At 52.3% G+C, this 23,757-nt stretch overlaps 9 protein-coding genes across 9 annotated transcripts; 5 read left to right on the top strand and 4 right to left on the bottom strand.

The window, feature by feature from the left end:
- Positions 1–1,032: 1,032 nt before the first annotated feature.
- On the top strand, positions 1,033–1,735 carry DSM5745_01156 (Aldo reductase; the record flags this gene model as incomplete). The annotated part of the gene is made up of 2 exons (XM_026743172.1): positions 1,033–1,455; positions 1,490–1,735. The coding sequence occupies 2 exons, from the start codon at positions 1,033–1,035 to the stop codon at positions 1,733–1,735; spliced, it is 669 nt and encodes a 222-aa protein (XP_026609017.1).
- Positions 1,736–3,572: 1,837 nt separating this feature from the next.
- Positions 3,573–4,325, bottom strand: DSM5745_01155 (seipin co-factor family protein; the record flags this gene model as incomplete). Its single annotated transcript, XM_026743171.1, has 1 exon — positions 3,573–4,325. The coding sequence occupies one exon, from the start codon at positions 4,323–4,325 to the stop codon at positions 3,573–3,575; it is 753 nt and encodes a 250-aa protein (XP_026609016.1).
- A 463-nt stretch (positions 4,326–4,788) lies between these two features.
- On the top strand, positions 4,789–5,992 carry DSM5745_01154 (zinc-dependent alcohol dehydrogenase family protein; the record flags this gene model as incomplete). The annotated part of the gene is made up of 4 exons (XM_026743170.1): positions 4,789–4,952; positions 5,011–5,398; positions 5,446–5,892; positions 5,948–5,992. The coding sequence occupies 4 exons, from the start codon at positions 4,789–4,791 to the stop codon at positions 5,990–5,992; spliced, it is 1,044 nt and encodes a 347-aa protein (XP_026609015.1).
- Positions 5,993–6,632: 640 nt separating this feature from the next.
- DSM5745_01153 (uncharacterized protein) lies at positions 6,633–7,043 on the bottom strand (the record flags this gene model as incomplete). Its single annotated transcript, XM_026743169.1, has 1 exon — positions 6,633–7,043. One exon carries the CDS (start codon positions 7,041–7,043, stop codon positions 6,633–6,635), a length of 411 nt encoding a protein of 136 aa, XP_026609014.1.
- Positions 7,044–10,449: 3,406 nt separating this feature from the next.
- On the bottom strand, positions 10,450–12,302 carry DSM5745_01152 (MFS transporter; the record flags this gene model as incomplete). The annotated part of the gene is made up of 10 exons (XM_026743168.1): positions 10,450–10,496; positions 10,545–10,595; positions 10,656–10,710; positions 10,767–11,026; positions 11,074–11,763; positions 11,831–11,851; positions 11,907–11,966; positions 12,018–12,079; positions 12,139–12,155; positions 12,216–12,302. The coding sequence occupies 10 exons, from the start codon at positions 12,300–12,302 to the stop codon at positions 10,450–10,452; spliced, it is 1,350 nt and encodes a 449-aa protein (XP_026609013.1).
- Positions 12,303–12,567: 265 nt separating this feature from the next.
- On the top strand, positions 12,568–15,783 carry nrps6 (putative nonribosomal peptide synthase; the record flags this gene model as incomplete). The annotated part of the gene is made up of 1 exon (XM_026743167.1): positions 12,568–15,783. The coding sequence occupies one exon, from the start codon at positions 12,568–12,570 to the stop codon at positions 15,781–15,783; it is 3,216 nt and encodes a 1,071-aa protein (XP_026609012.1).
- Positions 15,784–16,527: 744 nt separating this feature from the next.
- On the top strand, positions 16,528–17,270 carry DSM5745_01150 (uncharacterized protein; the record flags this gene model as incomplete). Its single annotated transcript, XM_026743166.1, has 2 exons — positions 16,528–16,591; positions 16,672–17,270. 2 exons carry the CDS (start codon positions 16,528–16,530, stop codon positions 17,268–17,270), a joined length of 663 nt encoding a protein of 220 aa, XP_026609011.1.
- An 840-nt stretch (positions 17,271–18,110) lies between these two features.
- Positions 18,111–19,646, bottom strand: DSM5745_01149 (class I SAM-dependent methyltransferase; the record flags this gene model as incomplete). The annotated part of the gene is made up of 1 exon (XM_026743165.1): positions 18,111–19,646. The coding sequence occupies one exon, from the start codon at positions 19,644–19,646 to the stop codon at positions 18,111–18,113; it is 1,536 nt and encodes a 511-aa protein (XP_026609010.1).
- Positions 19,647–20,648: 1,002 nt separating this feature from the next.
- DSM5745_01148 (MFS general substrate transporter) lies at positions 20,649–22,459 on the top strand (the record flags this gene model as incomplete). The annotated part of the gene is made up of 6 exons (XM_026743164.1): positions 20,649–21,549; positions 21,614–21,763; positions 21,831–22,142; positions 22,201–22,295; positions 22,355–22,405; positions 22,457–22,459. 6 exons carry the CDS (start codon positions 20,649–20,651, stop codon positions 22,457–22,459), a joined length of 1,512 nt encoding a protein of 503 aa, XP_026609009.1.
- Between the last annotated feature and the right edge of the window lie 1,298 nt (positions 22,460–23,757).

Genomic DNA, 23,757 nt, shown 5'->3' with positions numbered 1-23,757 from the left:
CCAGCAAGCCCGTCAAATCGCTGTTGGAGACTAAACAGGGAACATCAATCTGTCTTCTACCTTATCTATATCTCTACCAGATGCTACCCCCGGTCTACAAGTCAGCCCCAGGAGCTACCTGGAGACCTGCCGGGCAAGCTCATGACTTGCTGACACTGGCTAAATTAAACCCTATGTATTCCGAGCGTTTATCTGCAACATCGCTGTTCTAGGATATAGCCAGGAATGGATGACCAATAATGCGCTCTCGCGCTTCATCATCAACAGATCCTTTCAGCCCACAGCCCCGCCACTGGCAATGGATCTCCCACCCAGCCTGCGGCCCACTCTCATTGTGAATCAGGACGATATGGACGATTCGCAGTTCTCGAGATCTCATGGGCCTCTGGACTATGCTGGACGGGGCAGGAGGGGAGGCTTGGGATGACAATTGCAGCTGGGGCTTGCTTGTTTGGGGTGATCTGTGGGTTCTGATTTTTGGAGATTACGGAGACTCCTTTTCGACACTGCCGGTCAGCATCTGCCATACTCGACCCACCCTTAGCGAATAATGCGTGCTGGGTGGGGGTCGAAGAAGCATAAAGCAAAGCAGTTGGCCTGCCTTGCAAAATGATATACGTTAAACACTTTATTATCTTTGGTCAATATTCCTGCCGCTGTATCTACTGCCCATCATGAAAGCTGTCTTCGGAGCTATGAATATCGGCAAACCGGGAAAGGCACTCTCTTGATACACAGTCTGTCTAGCCAGTGTGACTGATACCAAATGTCCAGGTGACGGCCGCACCCGAGTGCACACCGTCGAGCAAGCCAAGCAGATGATAGACCTATTCAAAAGCTACGGCCACAACGACATCGACACAGCCCGGATCTACGGCAACGGGTCCTCCGAGGCCTTTTAGGCCAAATGGACCTCTCTCCCTCCTTCCTAGTCGACACCAAACTATTCCCCTCCGCCGCCAACCCCTCCGCCGCAATGGCCACAACAAGCTACCACCACTCCCCCGCCAATCTCCGACGCGGTCGGGATTGATGGCGAGCCTCGCCGCACTCAAGGTCCCCAGGGTGCACGTCTGGTACCTCCACAGCCCAGACCGAACCGTCCCGTTTGAAGAAACGCTGCGCGAGGTCAACAAGCTGTACGAGGAAGGCTACTTCGCGAAGCTCGGGATCAGCAACGACCAATCCTGGGAAGTCGCGACGCTGTGCGAGATCTGCCACCGCAACGGCTGGGTCAAGCCGTCCGTGTGCCAGGGGATCTACAACGCGTTCCATCGCGCCGTGGAGCCCGAGCTCCTTCGGTGCCTGCGCCATCACGGGATCGCGTTCTACTGCTTCAACCCGCTCGCAGCGGGTATGTTGACGGGTCGGTGTTCGCGCGGGGAACCGGACGCCGTTGAGGCTGGGACTCGCTTTCGACCCGGCGTCTCGGTCGGGGGCTCATATCCGGAAGCGGTACTACCATGATGGATACTTTGATGCGCTGGAGCTGCTCCGCCCGCTTGCGAAGAGGCACGGGGTCAGTGAGGTTGAGTGTGCGCTGAGGTGGCTGTCGCATCACTCCGAGTTGAAGGAGGAGCTTGGAGACGGCGTGGTTCTTGGATCAAGTAGCGTCAAGCAGCTCGATGAGAATCTGCGGGCGATGGCTGGCGGGCCGCTTCCGGATGAGATTGTTGATGTGTTGGATAGAGCGTGGGAGATTATTCAGGGCAAGCAGCTTATTTATTGGCATTAACTTGGTTCCATAGATGATTTAGAGCTACCATGTGCCAGCAGGTCGGTTCGCGGGGAGGTGAGGGCGTATTGCGTGTAGACTAGGGCTTCGAAATGGTGTAGGAGATGCTTTGTTTTTGTCAATTGGGGGCCTAGAATGTGCGCTTGCTCCATTGCAGCTACGGTAGGAGAGAGAGAGTTGTCATGCTCCCCATCTTAATATTCTTATTTTGATTATTATGTGACCGTTGGGTACCATAATCTCAACCGGCGGGGGCGCCACTTGCGGGTTGTTTTCTTCCTCTTCCACCTCAGGAGACAACCCGCTACTGCTACTGCTGCTGCTAGTGTTGGTGTTATGATGAGGGGACGCCTTGTCCAGCTTCCAATTTCTTCGCAGACCTGTTCGCAGACCTGTCAGCCAAGGAAAAAAAGTCCTTTTTTTGAGGTGTCGAGGTGCAGAGGTGCACTTACGCAGAGCCCTCTGATTCAAGCGGTTCTGTATCTCCCTGCGCTGCTTGCGATCACCAATCCCGGACTAATCATCTTAGGACAGTCCCGTAAATCCCAATCACTCGGAAACTACCGCAAACAAATCAGGGTAGCCTCTGTATGTGCATGTGTATGGGCCATTCGAAGCGTCATTCTGGTTTGCCATTGAAGGTGGCTGGTCAGCGCGAGAGGATGACATTTTGTTGTAATCAATGACGGACTGACATCTGCAGGCGGATGACAGGCGGATTAGGGGAGGTACCAGGGCTATGTACTTATCGGGATGGATTGCCGGCGTCGGAGATGCCACTGTGGACAAGTTAATATTTCTCCATGGAAGGAACGAGCAGTGGGATACATGCCTTATCGTGGCCTCATGGAAAAATAGTCCAGACATGTCGTACTACTTCTGGAGAGTGGTGTTGAAGTAAACACTAGCAACAAGGACAGCAGGACAGCGCTAATAGGAGCATCACTTTTGGGGCACCTGGTGATAGTAGAAAAACTCCTCTCTTATGAAGCTGATGCGGATCTGCGTGATGACGAGAAAAGAACAGCTTTAGGCCTTACATAGTCAAGCCCCAAAAACTGCATGGAGAGATTGATGAAGAGTGACGTCCCTTTTAATTATATGTTTCTGCAACTCTCCGCACAAGGTCTAAGCTGAAGAGCGGCAAGAGATTGCGCGAATCCTCGAGGGAAGTCTTTGTGATACCATAATAGGCTGCCACTGCTCATTAATCAAGCCCCAGGAGAACTTCGTTGTTAGATTATCTGATGGCTGAACACTTAGCTGTTGTGTCGTGATTGTGCAAGGTGGCATAGTGCACATGCAGCACAAGTCCATCGCCGTGCTAGAAAGAAGTGGCGCTTTCCCACCCATAGCCGCTAAGAGCGACTGGGGCCACGAAACTAAAGATGAACAATTGACGAACAAGGTGTTCAGCTTGTCTGCTCTTGCTGACCATATCCTCCTCACGGAGGATAGCATGGACCATGGTCAGCCAGGTTGCTACCATGCATCTGATGCTGAAAAGAACACCATTGCTTATTTCGTTGATCGACATGTCTTTTTACCACAGGACAAAACGGAAGATAGCAAGGGGGGAGACGGCTGCCTCAGACGCCAGCGAAGATTATGCCCCGGAACCCTCTGTCGGGACACAGGCAATTATTTTTATAAGCTCACCCAAGAAGGCCATCTGTAGCGACTGTATTGAGTAGATAGACAAGTGGATGGCCTAATTGCTTTTTAGAAACACCCTTGGATTACCGCTAGAAGACCCAATGAAACAAACTCCTTCTCATCCCGAGTACAAAAGCCATATATCGATACGCAACGACCCCAGACCATGTGCATGGAAAGCTTAGCCATCCCTCTTCTCCTCATTTGTCTCCTTCTCGGCCCCTCCAGCTTCCTCACCCTCCTTCTTCTCCTTCTCCTCCTTCTCCGCCTTCTCCTTCTCCTCCTCCTCAGCCTTCTGCTGCGCGATCTGAGCCTGCCAGTACCTCTCCATCATACCCCCCAGCACCAATCTATCCAGCCATCGCACAAGCCCAAAGACAAACCAACCCCAACCCCAAAGCGAAATACCCATCAGACTAGCAACAAGCACAATCGGACCGAGGAGCAGAATCGAGAGCACAACCCAGACGAGCAGTGCGACAGCAGCGAAAAGCAGCGTGCCCGCGATGAAGAGGATAAGCGGGATGCCGACACAGAGGAGCTGGCACGTCACGAAGGTGGCGGCGATGGGGTGGTCCATGCTCGCCTTGTACAGCTTCGCCTGGCGCTCGGGGGGGATAAGCCACTGGATGAACCGGCGGACGGCCATCTCGAAGATATCAACACCTCGCGGGATAAGACCCTTCATCCAGGCGAGGAACTGCGCCCAGAGTTCTTTGAAGGAGGGGATCGTCACGTTGTTCTTCCGGTTGGTCGGGGGCTCATCCTTTGGGAATGTACCCGGGAGACTGGAGGTCGTGTCGTTGACGGTCTTGGTAACGGGCTTGGTGGTGTCGTTGACTGTTTTGGTGACTGGCTTGGTGGCCTGGTCGCCGACGTTCTGGGCTGTGTTTGTTGCTTGGCCGAGGCCGGAGGTGACGGTGTTGAGGGACATTTTGGCAGTCAAACAGTCTGGTTTATTTGCGAAGGGGCCCCGACAACTCAGATGGAAGGAAAGATGAGGAAGAGGGAAGGAAGGTCCCGAGCCTGTTGCCCGTTTCTTGTTATATAGAGCGTTGGTTGTGATGACGTCGGCGGCCTGCACACAGACGTAGTGCTGCATTAACAGGCTTAATATAGGAGCCTAAGCAGCTTAGCAGCCAATCTGCAGGGATCAGACCAGGCCAATCGGAGAATAGCAGCGACATCTATATACGATCCACAGGACCACAAAACAATTAAAGTCCAACGGTCAGTCCCAGCTTTTCCATCGCATTCGCTGGGATGAATAATTGGCGGGGAGTGGGGGCCTTGACGTCAAACTGGGAGCTTATAAATACTCTCCTCCTCCTTGTCCCGCGCTTTACCGTCTCTTGCGAACTTTTCAACGACAATCTCATTGTTGAACATCCCGCAAAATGGCCCCCTCTACCCAGAAGCAATGGTCCGTCAAGGGCAAGGAGAAGAGCTTCGACGAGCTCAAGTTCGAGGAGGCTCAGATCCCCTCCGTCGGAGACAACGACGTTCTCGTCAAGCTCCACGCTGCGTCGCTCAACTACCGCGATCTGATTATTCCCAAGGGGTGCGTTCCTTTACCCACGGCGGATGCAAGAATTGAAGCTAATACAATGTTTCAATAGAAAGTACCCCTTCGCCCTCAACTTCCCCGTTATCCCCGGTTCCGACGGCGCAGGCGAGATCGTCGAGGTCGGCTCCAAGGTCTCTCAGTTCAAGAAGGGCGACAAGGTCGTTACACTCTTCAACCAGCACCACCAGTACGGCCCCATTGACCCTGCTGGCGCTGCCTCTGGTCTGGGTGGAGCTCTCGACGGTACCCTCCGCCAGTACGGTGTCTTCAACGAGAACGGCGTCGTCCGCGCCCCGAGCAACCTGAACTACGAGGAAGCAGCTACCTTGACCTGCGCCGGTCTCACAAGTTGGAATGCGCTGTACGGACTGAAGCCTCTTCTGCCTGGTCAGACTGTTCTCGTGCAGGGAACTGGCGGTGTCAGTGTCTTCGCGCTTCAGGTATGCCGAATTTCCTACTACCATTAGTGCAGTACTAACTGGTACAGTTCGCCAAAGCAGCCGGCGCCACCGTGATCGCTACGACCTCCTCCGACGAAAAGGCCAAGCGCCTCGAGGAACTCGGTGCCGACCACGTCCTCAACTACAAGACCCAGCCCAACTGGGGCGAGATCGCCCGCTCCCTGACCCGCGATAACGTCGGTGTCGACCACATCATCGAGGTTGGCGGCTCTGGCACCCTCGAGCAGAGCTTCAAGGCTATCAAGCTGGAGGGTGTCATTTCCGTCATCGGCTTCGTCGGTGGAATGGATCCCTCCAAGATTCCCAACGTTCTGCAGACACTAACCCACATCTGCACTGTCCGTGGCGTGTACGTCGGCAGCAAGGCGCTCATGAACGACATGGTTGGCGCCATTGAGGCCAGCAACATTCATCCTGTCGTCGACAAGAAGGTGTTTACACTTGAGAAGACGAAGGAGGCTTATGAGTACATGGTAAGTTACCCAATCACAGGGCACTTGAGCGCGCATACTAACCTGATTTTCACAGTGGGGACAGAACCACTTTGGGAAGGTTGCCATTAAGATCGAATAGATGCGCAGTCACCTAGAGTGACATACTAGATGATGTTGACGATGATAGATGGTCCTCATAGATAACGGCATAGTGATGAATATACGAAGCAATATAGTGAAAATGCTCAGACTCCCGGAGTGAAGCTTTGTCCGTAAATCAAACTTGTTAACTGTATCATTAACCACTTCTGGTAATGCTGCATTCATTGAAACTCGTTTCTCTATCAGGAATAATCACGTTCACCTATATCAAATGTTGCAATAGTCACAGGACAGTAACCGCTAGCCCCCTTTCCCAGCTAAAGTGACCATGATTTATTCTAACCAGTGACGTCCAGATACACCCAGCGGGCATTGACAAGACTCGTCACAGTTCCCATGAAGGTCGTGGTGAAAAGCCGTCCATCGCATTTGCCCTCCCTTCACGAGCAGTGCTCTCCTCGCGGGGTATAAATACCTGGCTGATTTCCGCGCAACAGGGTTCTCTCGTTCTTCCTTCCCTATACCCCATTGTCTCTGCCGCTGCCCCTCGACTTGTCCGCCATCGTCTGCATCCATCAGCTATCTGAGCATATCCAAGACTGACGTCTCGCACGCTTCGCGCCCTACCTGCCAGGTTCTGTCTCGACTACTCGCTGCAAGTGCGCTTCTCCAGAATATTATGGGTACCGGCATCTACTGGCTTTGCGAAGATTCGCACTAGCAGACTGCTTGCATGCTTGTCGGTGCCGCAGAACAGCCCCAGGACCCTGTGCGGCTTGCTCAAATCGTACTTCAAGAGACCGTCGCTGAAGCCTCGGGTTCTCGGGGGTGATAGGGTAGGCACTGAGGATATTTGCAAATCGTCTTCTGTAGCGGGTGATGCTGACGAGCCTATAGGGTAGACGTCGAACACCCAGGAGGGCTACCCCAACAGATGCCGGACTCTCGCGAGGGGGCCGTGGAAGAGGTGAGGGCGCCGTTTCGATATGGGGCGGGGGCGGAGATGACGCCCTGATACCGATGGAGATGGGGAAATGGCCCTTGGACGCTGGAATCCTCGAAGGCAAGATCGTTGAAGGGGCAGACATTCTACGGTATGCTTCATGGAAGCGCAAGAGGGGAGAATCTTTTCGTTTGTCTCCCCTGTAGGGTCGCTGCACGGCCACCTTGTCCCTTATTTATGGAGATATACTCTGTACTAACTTGCTATAGCACCTTACTCCCACGAGCAGCTTGCGCTTTTGTCTGCGAAACAAGAAAATCCACAGGGTCTACGATATCGCATCGGCGTCTAGAGGAACAGAGAAAGAACCGAGTGACACCGCTGCTGGGTGGGTCTCGCCAGATGCCCCAGGGTGCTCTCAAGGCAACCTCAAGGTCTACACCGGATCTGGTGGGGCAAGAGGATGTCGATGCTCACTTGCCTCCTGGGCGCCATCGGGGGATCGTCTCAGCCTGCAATGAGGACGAGATATTCTAAGCCTGAAGTCAGCTGAACCCGCTCTTCCACCTTACTCCAGTGAGCAATTCGCAGGGTTTTGCTCGGTCAACAAGGCGATTTCCCACCTACCGCGAAGGAATCGCGATGCAGACGAAAGGCCTCGAAGCGTTCAAGAAGCGAGCCCGATAGAGCCGAGTTGAACTTCACCACGACCAACACTTACTCTGCAGCCCTGCAGACACTCTGAACTACTTCCGGGACAAGTTCAGGACTGCTCTACACCAGCCATGCAGCAATTGGCACAACCAGATATTGATCATTCCCTGTTGTCTTCTCCCAATCTTCACTAAACCCGGTATGTACTTCCACTGCAAAGACACCGAGCTGGAAAACAAGATCACCGAACAATTTGCCCAAAGGTTAATCCTGAATACGTTTTACCAGGGCCGTTCGCGTCTAGACATGAACAATCCCTACGATCTTGGGGACATGATCACTGGCAGCATTTGCACCCCGCTGTATGTAGGAGCTCGCTAGCCTAAAGTCTGATGACCGGTTCAGGGTGAAGAAAAGAAGAAAGTAGATGAAGACCTCGACACGCCAATAGGTAGACGTGTGCCCAAAGAGACATATCGCGCTCTCATGCAGGGTCTACGCCCTTTACACCAGTGCAAGGTCCATAATCTGGGTAGGATGCCCAAATCAAGGGGAATGCAAACGGACTGGCTATCTTCCAGTTGTGTCAGGTTGTCAGGATCATTTGTGCTATAGAGGGACTACCGATCGTCGGTTGCCTTTCGTCCTAAGGTTAACTCTACAAATGCCGATCAGCTAGATTTCTCGAAATGCCCGACTACTGGCAAGCCTGAGCCAGATAAAGAGCTTGGGTACAGAAATCGTCGGGGAGATGCCTCAAATATAGGGTGGTGAAGGGTGGCTGTCTTCACTTGTCAACCAACTTTATGCTGTTGTGTCCCCGCTATGATACTAGGGTACCTGCGTCTCTCACGGCCTAGGTTTACGGCATGCCTTCTTGATGATCACCTACGTCCTTCGGAGCCGAGATAAATCGAGTCTAGAGGTATTCTCGCGAACATAGTAGGTGCTCTAGCTCGCAATGCGGCGAGATGGTGGTCGAGGGGTAGAGTATACATCAAGGTCCGATCACAGCACCGTCGAAGGAAGAATCTGAAGCAGAACCCGAGCCAGAAGTGATTCAATCGGTAAAAACCTCACTCATGGGTCCAACGAGCCGCGGCATTGACGAATCACTATAGGGCGATGCGGTGGGGGCCCAGGATCCCGAGTATCTCATGATAGAACAGCTAGGGCCTCTCTGGAGAGTAGATAACGAGGTCGAGACTCGAGAGCCATACCGGGTAGATGTGCCGGGGAAGCGCGAGTTTGAACTCAAATTAGTTACTTTGGGCGTTGAATGGTTGCGCCAGGGGTAGGGTATTCAGGGCACGAAATACGCGCAGAACATATCAGCGCCCGCAGGAGCCTACATGCAATTCCGGTCATGATGCAGATGATTTGTCTTCCAAGGACTTCGGCGATCATTCGCCAGAAGGTAACGGAGCCATTATTGGCAGCACAATCCGGCGGATGAGAATGATGACGGTGGAAGTCGACTTCAGTCGGCACATCCAGAGGGCTGTCCGGTCGTGACGAGTACCAAAGGGTGAGCCTGAGAGTGTTTAATCCATGCGTCAAGAGGCGGGAAACAGAAACAGCAAATGTATGGCCAGGGAGGCCGGGTCCATGAGCAGCATTACCACAAAGCACGGGAGTGCCTTGTACATGCCAGACCCCAGGCTGCATTGAAACGTCAACACCGTGGAGAACATATGCAAAAGTTCCCATTGCATCCGGCGAAGAAAAGACCATCCGCCATGTGGAAATATTCTCTACACCGACACCCTACCACTCGGCCTAGACGTGTGCAGGGCATGCATTCCCAGTTCGACAACTTGAATTGAAGACCATCCCATCATTATTGACTCGTCAGATTCAACTCAGGCAATCACATATTCGCCTTCCTGATCATCCTCCTAAAGTGGACATGAAATGGCCGACCTTGAACCCCACCCCCAAACACACCTCAGCAAAACAACCACACCCACAATCCACCACCATGTCCAGCCCGCCGCCGTCTATTTCCGCCTTTCTGCCGGGTATCGGGCGAGCCCCGTCCAGCTTCTGAACCCTCCGAAGGCAGCGAAAATGACGGCGTGATGGTGGCGGTGATGGTGGAATTACCAGAGGTCCTTGCAGGGTGGGTTGTGAACGGGTTTGAAAACCAGTTTCTGTTTTCAAGATACGAGGTTCGACGATAATGTACTGTGCAAAGAATTTCAAGCATGGTAGTTCAGGACGTAAACATGATACCGAGGGTACCTCTAGTATAGTGTAGCCTCCTCGGCAAACTAGCGTTGCACACCGGAACCGTCTCCTTCGCCAACCCCGCCATTGTCAGTGCCTACTCTAAAGCGAGCAGAGTATCTACCGTGCTTCATGGGCACTTGAGCAATGCTTGAAGACCCCATGTATGTGGGAGTGAGGACGAAGAGGCGGAGGGGTTTGTACCAGGAATGATGTTTGATTCAACGGATGATATGCTATGATACCAGGTTGAAATTAGAATATGGCAATGTATGTATCTAGGGTGAATAAGAAAACCAATGACTGAGAATTATCGCTGTTGTATAATCGTAGGTAGCTACATAAAGCTGTACCCCCGGACCGTAATCCAGTTGCCACCTGAAGAGAAGACTGGAGGGGGCCCGGTGGATCACACTGGAGCCGGGCCCAAAAGCGAGCCCTAACTCAACCACGCTAGAGTGGCCTGACAGCTGCAGGACATGTTCGAGGTCTTCCCTCGAGCTCTCTGGGACGAGGACCCTGGAACAGCTAAATACTGGCCAGAGACTCTCCGAACCAATTAGATTCCAACAGATAGATGGGGCAGTCTTGATAGTACTCGGCCTGCTATCAAAACTATTGGTGGCTAGCTGGAGCAGACCGTGAGACTGTCTTTACTGCACGGGGACTTAAGGTCCAGATAAAATGAGGGCAGTGGTGCTCAAGTTCAATAGCCCTAACGATTCAGTACGGCATAAGAACAAGCAGGGAAGGAACTGCTTACCCAGGACCAGGGTCATCGCACCCCACGAGAAATCATTTCTCAACCAGCCGGCTGCCATAATTTGCCTCATTAGTTGACTGTAGCACACGGACACAGTTACAGGGCACACACCTAGCAAAGGTCCCACAAGAGTCCCTCCGGAGTAGAACAATTCGAAAAGTCCATACTATACCAAGTCAACAATGAGAGTTGTATGAAGTAGAAAGAGCCCAATATGCTCACCCCCTGTGCCTGCGCTCCCCTTGGCCCAAACCTGCCTGGCCTCTCCTCCTCAAGCGCATCCACAACAACCGAGATATCAGCGAGCACAGGCGTCATGATCATTGTCATCGCCGTGCCAATAAATGCGAGGTCCACAAATAATCCAACCTGCTGAATCGTACTGTCGCCGGTATGCAAGCGCAGCAGGACAAGCATTGTACCGAGAACCGCGTAGCCAGTCCATGCGACGATGCGGTTTCCTAGGTGTTCGCAAGCGGTTCCTATACTAGTCAACGTAATGGCCTCAAGATGAACTAGGGAAACGTACCGACAAGGGGCGCGAAGAACGCAGGAACCATGAGTGGGACGAACGCAAGAGCCGTTTGAGATGGGGCGTAATCTGAGACTTTCTGAAGATGCAGCGGCAGCGTAACCTCGAATGCGCCCATGGTCATGGCTTGAACGAGGGCGCAACCGAGGCTCGTGAGGAACTTGCGTGAGCTAAGGAGAGTCTTGTACGCGAACTCAGATTCACTCTGTCTGCTGTCGTTGCTGTCTTCATATTCGACTTCGTGATTGTCTGGTCGGGATTGGTGTAGGAGGTTAGTACGTTCGTTATCAGGGCTGTCATCCTTCAATTTTGACGTTGCGTCAACGTCGCTCTTCTCGATAATCAGAATCCGAAGAACCACGTCCACCCCCAATAACCCGACCGCCGCGCCCATAACAGCGTCGAACCCGGCGTACGAGTACACGAAGCCGCCGACCATGGGACCGACGACAGTCCCCGAACAGAATCCGAGATTGACCCAGCCCATTGCGGACGGAACATGCTCGCTTTCGACAGTGTCGACCAGTAGTGCAAGTCCGACGCTCCAAACGGCAGCTGAAGCCAGGCCCTGGGAGAAGCGCCCAATGACCATCAGGGCGATGTGGTGAGCAGCCCAGATTGTGGCGGTCGCGGCGATGAAGATGGATAGGCCTAGTAGGAACGGGTTGCGTCGGTTTCGGGTGTGGTCTATTGCTCTGATTAGACGCATGCCCTGGGACGATTAGGGAGTCTAGGTAACAGCAGGGTGAGGTACCAGCCAGGTAGCCAAATAGACCTGAAAGTGCTCATTAGCGAACTCGACGTAGTATGTTTTATCGGTTGATGCTTACATGCTCCGATCATGTTGCCAGCACCCATCATGCCCACGGCCAGGGAGGTAAAGAATTGGACTGACTGACTGTTATCATCCGGTCTCCCATGAGGACAGCGAGGCCACTAACTTTGCTGTTCTGCGACAGCACATCGTTGATGGATGACTGTTGGGAGGACAGGTGTGAGGAGGCTATCCTTGTCAGCTGGGAGCCTGATATATCGAGGCCCATGTATCTCCGCTAGACATACCCATAAAGAGCGGTGTCCTGTCAGCGTTAGCCACGACCATGAAATCAGGACAAACCACTCCGTAGAATTAAACGTACGGTAAAGACGGCGATGATGACAGAGCCAACAATGAAGCGCTTGCTGGTCCGGACACGGACGTGCCACGGGAGTTCCTCGCTGGCCATCGCGAGTGGTTGTCAAACAATAAAGGCCGCAGAGAGCAATGCTTCCGTCATCATCATAATAATAAGGGGCAAGGCTAAAATAATGTGGGATTTCGTCATTGACTCGTTTCCTTCGCGTGCGCCGAGTGGGTCGTTTACGTATTTGTGATGATCGCTGGCTCGTCGATCACGAACTGCTGATCGGAGATCAGCGAGATTGGGTTCTTCATAAGAGGCAGCAACCCATGGAACCGATTTGACAACGCGAATCATCATCCAGGGCACAATGGCGAGCAATATCCCTTCGAAAGACCTCCAGCAGATCCAGGCGTGGAACTCTCGGGTTCAACTGCGTCGGAAGGACTGCTGCGTACACGACATCATCACTCAGCAGTGCAGGGCCAATCCCTCAGCTGAAGCCATTTCCGCCTGGGATGGCAGTCTGACTTATTCCCAGCTGGATCGCATGTCGACGACTCTGGCATCTCATCTAGTTTGCAACGGATGCGGTCCCAACAAGTTCATCGCCTTGCTTTTCAACAAGTCCATGTGGACAGCTGTCTCCCTTCTCGCCGTCCTCAAAGCCGGGAGTGCCATCTTCCTCGTCGATCCTTCATTACCAGATCAACGAATCAAGCGAATGTGTGAAATAGCCGAGGCCGCCGCCATTATTACATCTTCAGACCTGTCCGAGAGAGCGCGTCAGTATGGCCCGGATGTGCTGATAGCGAAAGACGAATGCGATCAGCAATGGACAACATCTTTGTTACCTAAAGGCCATTCCGATCAGGCAGTTTACTTGGCTTTTACCTCAGGATCGACTGGGGACCCAAAGGCTGTGGTGGTCCAGCATGCAGCTGTATGCAGCGGGATGGATGCGTACTCAGACAGAATGGGTCTCGGTCGGAATAGCAGGATGTTCCAATTTGCGTCCTACTCGTTCGTGATCAGTATCCTGGACCACTTAGGTGCACTGATGAATGGTGCCTGTCTCTGCGTACCATCATCCGATCAAATCCAGAATAGCTTGGCAAGCACATTGCGTGAATTCAACGCGAACTGGGTAGAGATCACACCATCGGTTGCTCGAGCCCTTGACCCAAACGAAGTCCCCGGTTTGGGAACTGTGGTGTTGACCGGCGAGGCAGCCACACGGTTAGATCTAGAGCGATGGACAGGACGAGTTGACCTCAAGACGTGCTATGGGCAGAGTGAGAACAGCTTGGGAGCATTAGTTGACAATAAAACAGACCACTCGGAGCCGTCTGACATGGGCTATCCGTGGGCAGCGCATTGCTTTGTTGTTGATCCCCACCAATCCGAGGATCTTGTTCCCATCGGAGCGGAAGGCGAGCTGTGGCTGGCAGGGCCGTCTCTTGCTCGCGGCTATCTCAACAATGAAGAACAGACGGCAGCCACGTTTATTGAGAACCCGGCATGGTTCCGGAAGCTGCGACCTGGTGAGAGCCGGCGATTCCTCAAGACCGGTGATCTGGTTCGATATCGGCCGGAAACTGGATTGCTTCAGTATGTTGGACGCCTTGGTACCCAGGTCAAACTGCGAGGCCAGCGGATAGAGCTCGCAGAGGTGGAGGTCCAGCTGAAGAAGCAGTTTCCTGAAGCGGAGGCCACAGTTGCTGAGGTGGTGAGTCCTACTGGCGACGACAATGACGCCCTTCTCGTAGCTTTCGTTACGATGCAAGATGGAAAAGTGGGAGGCGATGCTGGCGAACCTTTATTTGCGCCTACAACGGAGCAATTCTCAAGCCAATGCCAAAATGCACAGAGGGCGATGCAGGATGTCCTTCCTAGATTCATGGTTCCGACTACGTTCCTTTCTCTCACAAGCCTTCCACTCACGCCTTCGGGAAAGCTGAATCGCAAGCTCCTTCGCAGCAAAGCTTCCGAGCTAGGCAGTCAGCTGCAAGCATACCACATGATCGACAAGGAACACCGTCGTTCATGTAGTGACGGTGAGATCATGATCCGGGACATCTGCGCCGAGATCCTGGACCTGGACCCTGAGAGCATCAGCATGAATGCCACCTTCTTCGGGATCGGCGGCAACTCCATCTCAACGATGACGTTGATCAGTCGAGCGCGCGAAGTCGGGTTCTCTTTTACGGCCGGACATGTATTCCAGCAGATGTCATTAGCCGAGCTGGCTGAGCATCGTGGTGGAAGCGAAGCTGGAGAAAGGGTTCGCAGCGAAGGAGGCGCATCTACCGCGGCTGATCGCAAGGAACAGTTTAAGCAATTGATACCCCCTGGCATCGATCCGGAAACGGTGGTTGATATTTTCCCCTGCACTCGGACGCAGCAATGGCTGCACAACGAAGGTGGTTGCTTTCTGCTTCGTTTCTCTGGCTCCATCAGTCATGATCGACTGCGAGCCGCATGCCAGCGCTTGATAGACGCCCACACTGCACTTCGATCGCTCTTCACCCGTCAGGATGGCAGGCTCTACCAGGTTGTTCTGAAACGCATTGAAGTGCCCCTTGCCTTGCACCCTCATACCACCGACGACGCTTTATCGACCGCACGGGGTCTGTGTGCACTATCCCCCGAAGAAGCATGTCCGTTGGATATTCCACCCATCAAACTGACTCTGGTCAGTGGTTCAGCACGGGATAATGTGTTGATCATCCAGCTCTCACACGCCCAATACGACGCCCTCTGCCAGCAGGCAATCCTTTCAGACCTCTGCACTTTTTATAAAGACCCCAATCACCCCGTTGAGTCAATCGACTTCGCCCCCTACATGCAAAGCATCGTAGACGGACAGACCCCTGAGGCACTCACGTTCTGGAAGCGCCATCTCGCTGATCCGACCACCAACAGCCTACCAACACCTCCTCCTTCTCCACAGCAAAGGTCAGACGACAAGCCCAAAGCCAAGGAGACCCTCATCCGCAGCAAATCAACCATGCCGATCCATCCTCTACCGAGAGGAATCACCCTCGCCACAGCCGTCAAAGCAGCTTGGTCTCTCGTCCTCCGGCAAAAATGGGAATCCGACGACGTCATCTTCGCACAGCTCGTCTCAACGCGCGACGTAGACGTACCCGGCATCCACCGAACAATGGGCCCGTGTTTGAACCGCGTCCCGGTCCGTGTGCAGCACGCAAAACACAAAAGAGCCCAGGAACTCCTCCATGCTGTCCAAGAGCAGCAAGCCCAGTCCTTACCCCACCAAGCAGCGGAGTGGGAAAGCATTGTGTCAAACGCCACGGGTTGGCCCAAGGACACTCAACCAATGAGCCACGTCATACATCTAGAGTTCGGCCTTGGGACGGAGTATCAGATCGACGACGGGGTATCCTGCTGTCTGGCAGACTATATTCCAATTGACTACCCGGCTGAGTCAATTGACTTGATGTCAGAGGTGAAAGGTGACATTCTCGCCGTTGAACTTACTGCGTCCAGTGCAGTCGTGACGCAGAGTGAGCTGGAACAGCTGCTGGAGAGATTCAGAGTATTCTGTCAGACCTGCTGGTGTTGAAGTTTGGCTTTTGAAAACGGGTAGGAGCTGGAAGGTAGGATGCGGGAACCGGTAGTAATTCAGTGCTGGAGAGGGCGCTGAAGTCTGGCAGGGATACTGCAGGTGAGTTCCTGAGCGAGACGGGCTGCATGTTTCCTTTCCTGCTGCCGTCGTTCTAAGGTGCGCAATGAAAAGTAAGCAAGGATTCGAGGGGAATCCAGGTGGAACTGAAAATGCATGCACGTACGCCAGACTCGTTGCCCCCGGGGTTGCCATCATCTTGCCCACCTTTTCAGTCAACATCGCTAGACACTAGAATGCGATACTGTCGGTGAAATCGTCCTTCGCGAACAACCAATCGGCGGGGTGAGAAAGGAATGGGAGTGTTATCGATCGTGTTCACAAAGTCTCCGGGAGATCTCTAGACCGGAAGGAGTATTGTTGACCCGCTCTTGATTGCTCGGCGGATGATTCTCTGTAGCTTGCATGCTTGCTCTTGGCGAGGAAGCATGTTGCTGGAAGTAGACAGTAGGTACCTGAGGCCCCGGGGCCTACCCTAGCTGGCGTCGAGATTCCATGTCGCCGCAAATTGTCGCCCAGATGGTCGCTGAAAAGGTCAGACGTTCTTCACCCTGTTGCCTGGTATATATCTGGGACATGCTATAGTCGTCAGCGTGTGTTTCGTCTGACTGGTGGATGGGTCCGAACAACCAGAGCCTCGCCTGGTCTGTCCTGCATAATCGCTACACATGACAGAAAGCCAGAATGTTCTCCGCCACTCGGTTGATGCGACCTCCGTTGAGAGTCCGTCATGGTGGGCAGGACGTCTGTGAGCGATCGACCCCACCTACTCGTTGCTGTTATTTCTTTCGGGATCTGAACAATTCAATCGTTCGTTTCTCTACACAGGTGCGAACGTAGATCTGCCCCCAGGGGCGATGGACATCGACACGGGATTGAGCAATGCCGAAACCATGCTCCTTTTAATCCTGGCGAGTTGCGTCTCGCACGCCTTCGCAACAGACACGCGGTTTGTCAACTTCTTCCCAATGCATCGGGCAGAGTTCATCAGAATCCGCGACAGCGCGTGTGCCGACCTCTTCGCACGCAAACAAGCCGGAGAACCCAACACCTGCCACCCCCTGCTAAACTGCATTCTCGAACAAACCAGCGAAGCAATCAAAGGCGACATCTCAGGCGCCGTCATCGCGCTAGGCCTCATGCCTTCCATCCTCACGCTTCTCGGCTCCAACACCGCAGAGCTCGCTCTTCTCGCCAGACGCCGACCCTTCCTCGCACTGCTCCTCGCGTGTGGTTCCCCCTCCGTCAGTCCCCTCCGTACATTCGTCTATCCGAGTCCGGTGGAAGATCTGAAAGGTCGAAAGGGACGGCTGGCACCGATATACTTCTCCCCGGTACAGGCGGCTTGTGTCTCGATAGTACAATATGCGCTTGTTGCGGGGGCCGTCGCGAATGTGTATCTAGCGGCGTTCTATGCTGGGCGGTAGACCATTAACATGATCGACTGTGACCAAGACTTTTACGCCGTACTGTGGGCGGCTCTGACTGTTCCAACCTATCTTTGCGGAATCTGGTGCCTGGCTCTGGCGGTGCAGACGAAAAATGCAAAACCCGACAATATAACCCGCTCATGGACGAATGCGGTTCTAGACCGGCTAAAGCATGAAGCAACGCCGTGCATAACACATGGAAAGCTGCAACTGGGAGAGGTCCCGGAGACTTTGCCATTTCTTGCAGTGTCTTGGTTGACATCTATCTATACTGCCGCACACCTTCTCTATGGGACGGTTACTTTCAGTACGCTGCAATTTCTTGGTAAGGGTTATTACGTTTGGCGTTTGTCTACTATCCAGTTACTAATGAAGGGGGGATCACAGGATGGCTCGATAGCCTTAAACTCATCGCGAGGTTTGTAGGCTCTACAATAGTGTGTCGCGTGATTTTAATGTTTGAGCTCTCCGGGATGAGGAACGCTGCGGAGGAGTCGGTCTGCGATGACCTTTCGCTTGTCGGCTTGACACATTCAAATATGGAATAACCTCTAGAATTACAGTTAGTTTTATACTCGTTGGTCGCGCTGAATCCATTGACCGAATCCATCTACTCCGTACATTGTGCATAATGTCTGCGTTCTGCCCTGGGACTGGCCCCGAGCGTGCCCAGGTGGAGTGGATCATGCCCGGTGCATTACCTACACCCTGATAGCAAGTTTCGCATATGAGGAAAACCCCTCGAGTACTCATGAGTTAGAAGTCCGGCTGGACACACTTTATCTCTTGCATGAGGATATAACAAGCGCAATCGCTTACTAGGCCAAGCAGTATCCCTCAACTCTTCTGGAAAGCCATTACATGCGTTCCACCACCAAACTCCGAAGGGCCATCCGTTCCATAAACGCGCTCATGCCTAATCAGGGTAAACCCAGCCCCCTCCGCCATCTTGATAAAATGCCGCGGCGACGTCTTCTGCTCAACTTCGTAATCAAGCCCGGCAACGAGGGCCTGAAGCTCAAGCCACTGAAGGCGCCAAAAGGAAAGTCGCAGATCCGATACCTTTGTTGTAAACCCGAACTGCTCGGAGCGTGTGAGCAGGGCCCTGCATATAGCCTCCGCGGCTTTGACGTCCTCGTTATCTGCGTAGAACTTGGCAAGGGGAACACTGCGGTTATAGTCATCAACAAAGGCCCGTTCGTCGGGTGTTCTGGAGTCGGTTCCTCCGGCGTCTTTGGCCACCGCGGACCAGGGGAAGCACAGGGGAGCCATGTAGGCAAGGTGGTGGCGTAGCAGGTTCAGGCTGCGCTGGACACGGGTTACATAGGGGGTGATCATCTCGTCGGCAATGAACCAGTAGCTCCCGGGCCGCAGCCATTCCATGCTTCGCTGGAGAAACGCGGCTGTGTTGAAATGGTGCGATTCACCCGTTGACATGATGTAGTCGATTTTTGCCACATCAGGCGAGACGCACAGAAAGTCTTCCTTCAGACAGGTGATTTTGGGGTTCCCCTTGAAGTGGTCTTGTAGGTACCAGAACGCCACGTCACTGGGCTCGATAGCAAGGACTCGGGTGTCCGGCATCAACTCGTGAAAGGCAAGGAGATTGGTACCGGGCCCTGGGCCGACATCAATGGCATGCGGGTGTGGGGTCTTGACGAAATGAGCGACCAGACCGGCCAGGGCGACAGTTTGACGGAAGTAGGCTGGATGAACGAGCTCAAAGAAGTTGTAACTATCGACGTTGATCCTGGTCTCAAAGGTAGCCGCTACATGCGTCTCATTGCTAACCAGATGGGCTGAGCTTCCTGCATTCTCTTGGGATTTGAAAATGGCCTGCGTGGGCAAGGTCGGAATGCCTTGGTTGGTCAGAATCTCTGCTGCGAGAGCTGCCAACAACAGACTGTTGCTCTTTGCCACAGAGAGGAGCTTCAGCATAGCCTTGTCGGCCGACTCCGGTACAGAGTGGCGAAGCGATCGATTGTCGAGTTCGAACGCGAGTCGGTATAACACTTTGGGCGAAAGCTCTGAGCTCTCCATGAGAGAAATGGCGGCCAGGAGGCCGCTGTGAGAGGGACTGTAGGAATTGTACTGGCGGGTCGACAGAATAATCAATGCAAGCCCGCCCTCATCATCTGGTATCCAGTGACATCGGGCAAACCAATGGTACGGACTTGCCCACGCTCTCTCAAGAGCTTCCTCGGCCTGCTTTCTCAGCAACATGTGGTCCAAGGGTAGAGAGCTCTTAAAGAGCACTCTTTCAGCCTTAAGGCCGTTGCTGACCTCGATTAACGACCGGTAGATTCGAGTTGCGACACTCGTCCAAGATAAATGGTCCAAATTGAGAACTGTCGTTGCTCCTTCAGAAGCCATAGTCACTTGCACCGCCAAAGTGGGGAAAAAGAGGAGATTTGTGAAGGGGAACAGTTGTCAACGGTGCGGGTGGTGGTATCAGCATAATAACTCGGGAGTCATGATGATTGATGGGGTATTTATAATGAGCTCCCATGTTCCCTACCTAGGTAGACTTGGGTAGATACGTATCTACCAACCCAAAGTAAGCCATCGACTTCTGTGAGCGAAAGATAAGCTGACCGGTAAACCTGCAAATCGCGCAACTATGTCTCGTAACAGGTCTCGGGTTCAAACAATCAATCCTTGTCTTGATTCAACTTCAACACCCTTTGTTAATTGTCTTCACGCTTTCATGGCCTTCCTACTCACTCAATGGTGGTCATTTCACCGCAATTCCGGCCTTCCATATCTACTAACATGATGGTACAGTGCTGCACCGCATGTCCAATTAGATAACTCGTTGAGACTTTAATATGAAAGAGGAGTATGGTAGGGGTTAACCTTGCTACCTAGGTACAGGCTGACTGTATAAGGTATGAAACAACCTCCTCCTGGGGCCGAGTATGCTGCAGTCAGCTTGGTGCGGCCTCGTGTTTACTGCACTAAGAAAAGACAACGAAATGCAGCCTCATAGGATTGCACAACCGTACAATGAATATTCGCGCAGCCTGGTAACAGCAGAAATACGAAGATCAGCAACCAGAGTATCCATCCATAGATGCTACAAACCCCAGTTCAGCTACGCCCGACACATCTCCGTAAAACAACGCATTCTTTGAATCTTCTGATGGCAATCTAACCAGGGCTGGGGAAGTCCTATCCATTTGTTCATCGTGTACATGGCAGGAAATCACTTTTATGTATACTTGCCATGGTGAATATGGTGTTTTATAGGTTTATATAGGTACTGAACCTTCTTGTTGTGAGCTGAACAGGCCTATTTGGTTTTCTCCACGGAATTACTGTCTTTCGCCCCTAACCCGGTAAAAGAAAAAAAAATCTACAAATTGCGGCTGCACAATGGACTCAATTACATATCAATACCTTACCTTTGAGACGTTATTACCCCATCCCAGCCAACTCTTACCAACGGGAGCAGACGAGTCACGCGCGCCAGTGCCCACCGATCTCGCTCAGTATGCCTCACCCCTGACCTGGTCCAGAGTCCGCAAACACACAATTATTGCCCTCTCCTGTCTCTGTTCCACTGTTGTCTGCTATGCAGCTGGCGCCTACGACGCCGCGCTAGAGTCTTTTACGACACAGTGGGATGTTACACGCACTGTAGTGACGCTCGGCATCACCACGTTTACAGTTGGCTTCGGCATCGCCCCAATGATCCTGGCGCCCTTCTCTGAGCTCAACGGACGAAAGCCCGTCTTTGTTGTTACAGGAATCATCTTCTTTGTTGCGCAACTGGGGTGCGCGCTGACAACGTCGTTCCCCGGCTTGCTAGTGGCGCGCCTATTTGTGGGCATTGGAGGCTCCTCGTTTAGCTCGACGATAGGCGGCGTGATTGGTGATATCTATGCCCGACAGGAGAGGAACACACCGATGGCACTGTTTACGGGCTCTGCTCTTTTTGGGACGGGGCTTGGGCCCCTAGTCTCGGGGTTTGTGGCGCAGAGGGCCGACTGGAGGTGGGTGTTTTGGGTGCAGGTGGTTACCTGTGGAGTTTCTATTCTTCTGGTGATTTTGCTATTTGACGAAACTCGAGGGAGTGTTATCCTTAGTCGGAAGGCTAGGGCCCTGAACACGTGGTATGAGCTTAGAGAGAAAGCTGGGCTGGTGGACGTTGGGATCCCACTTGATGAAACTGGCTCGGTGCATGGGACACTGAGGATCAGATGGAAAGTCCAGTCGGATGAGCTCAGAACCTCTCTGGCTCAGGTGCTCGGGATAAGTCTGTATCGGCCGTTCCGTGAGTAGTCCTTCCTCGAGACACTATTTGTGGTGCCTGGGCTGATCCTTAATCTCCATTGCAGAGCTCTTGGTCACGGAACCCGTGGTATTTCTCTTCTCGCTATGGGCTGCATTCAGCTGGGCTGTTCTATATCTGACGTTCAGCATCGTTCCCCTTGTCTTTACAACTAACCACCACTTCAACCTGGAGCAAAACGGCGCAGTCTTTGCAGGTAAGGCTAAGATCAAGGAACAGATCACCTTTCAGTGCTACATGCTTACCCCTGTAAATCGCCATAGCAATGTGCACTGGCTCTCTCATTGCCACAGTTATTGGGTGCTTTCAAGACAACATACTCGCCGCTTGCTATCGCAGGGTTCCTTCCACACCCGAGGGCCGCCTGTATCCGAGCAGTGTGCAGAGCGCACTTCTTCCAATCGCGCTCTTCTGGTTTGCCGGGACCCTCGCGCCGTCCGTCCACTGGACACTCCCTACACTGGCCATTGGCTGTGCGACAATGGGCCTGTTTTCCATTTATCTCGCTGTGTTCAACTATTTGACCGACACCTACGGTCCCTACGCTAGCTCGGCACTGGCCGCGCAGTCATTCTGTACTTCCCCGTCCAAAGGTTGTGCACATGGAAATAGCCCGAGTTAATGATGTGGCAGGTCGAAACATGTTTGCCGGGACATTTCCACTCTTTGCTGAAGCCATGTTCAGACGATTGACCTTCGCGGGCGCATCGAGTTTGTTGGGCGGCATTGTGAGTCCCGTTATTACAACGAGGAAATGTCTGATGAAATGTCTGATCTTAGTGCGCAGAGCTTACTCCTGACAATGGTCCCCTGGGCACTTATTTTCTACGGTCCCAAAGTGCGGAGCAAAAGTAGAATTGCCAGTGTCAGTGGCCATCTTACTCCCAAGTGATGAGCGTGATTCTAACAAAATCACATAGGACATTATGCAGGGATAGTGCATATACAGTGGCAATCATGCCCTGAGGTTTATAAACTGGTCAACCGGAATCTCCGCCCGCAGGAAGCCGGATCTCTCGAACACCCAGCCGTACTCTCTGCGTGCCAAAAAAGCTTTGTGGTTCTGATCATCTTACCTTTTGCAAGTTAGACTGCGCGCAAGGTTGGAGCTGCTGTTCCTGACGGATGGGAGTCTGCAGCCAAGGATATAACCGATTGGGTTGATAAAATCACATTGAGCTTAACTACGTAGATTTCATCTTATTACTCTGTACATCATCCTCCTCGGTCGGGCACTGAACATCCCGGATATGCGTCTCCTCTTCGACAGTTTTCAGGCGATTTGGCTGTTGCTGAAAGGGGTTCATATAAAAAGTCTAACTATATGCTGGAACGGGTTAATGGTGTGATAGTTATGTTTCTGCCCGAGTCTTTCTTTAAGCCGCGCCGTCCTGTTACCTAGAGTTACTTGTATTGTTTATCTGTTCTCTCTTCTCTCTTACCCCCTCTCCCCCCTTTTCCCCGGCGTTGGGCGCATTGGTTTTCTTTAAAAGCAACTTTACTATATCTTGGCAGGATTACACGATTTTCCAAGACAATCATGCCCTCGATTGCTAGCAGCAATTGCTGAAACATCATGTTTTTCTGACATAACATTCAACCGTTATCATGTCATCTTATATACATACATACATACATACATATTATATTATATTGTTCAGCTGTTGGGATAAAGCCTTTGTTAATCTCTGGTTAGTCTATTTCGATTTATCAAACACGGCAAAGATAGCATAGGCGCCACAACTATAGCCGGCCAACCTGGTGATGCAAGAAAGCGTGATCTCTGAGCCAGTCCGGAGATGCCTAGTCCAATTTCTTAACCTTGTTACGAAGAAGAGCAAGCCACCTATACTAGGTACAATGCCATGCAGGCGCTGGGGGGGGTTTGTGATACCGTATCAGCACGCCCACATTTGTATCAGCCGGCTGATATATATCAAGAGTCAATATAGTCGAAAAGTCATATCTTATTGAATTTATATTATTATTTTCAATTTATATTAAATAATAATATATATTATTATAAATTAATATATATTACTAAGCCTAATATATATTAGTAAGCCTAATATATATTATAAAGTAAAATATATTAAAAAACTTGATATTTTATAAAATTTAAAAATAAAAATAAAATATTTTATAAGTCACGTGATTCCCCTAATATATATTTTATTATTATATTTATTA

Source organism: Aspergillus mulundensis, assembly GCF_003369625.1.
Source record: "Aspergillus mulundensis strain DSM 5745 chromosome Unknown scaffold_0, whole genome shotgun sequence".
Lineage (NCBI taxonomy): Eukaryota > Fungi > Ascomycota > Eurotiomycetes > Eurotiales > Aspergillaceae > Aspergillus > Aspergillus mulundensis.
This window is presented reverse-complemented; position numbering and strand designations above follow the sequence as displayed.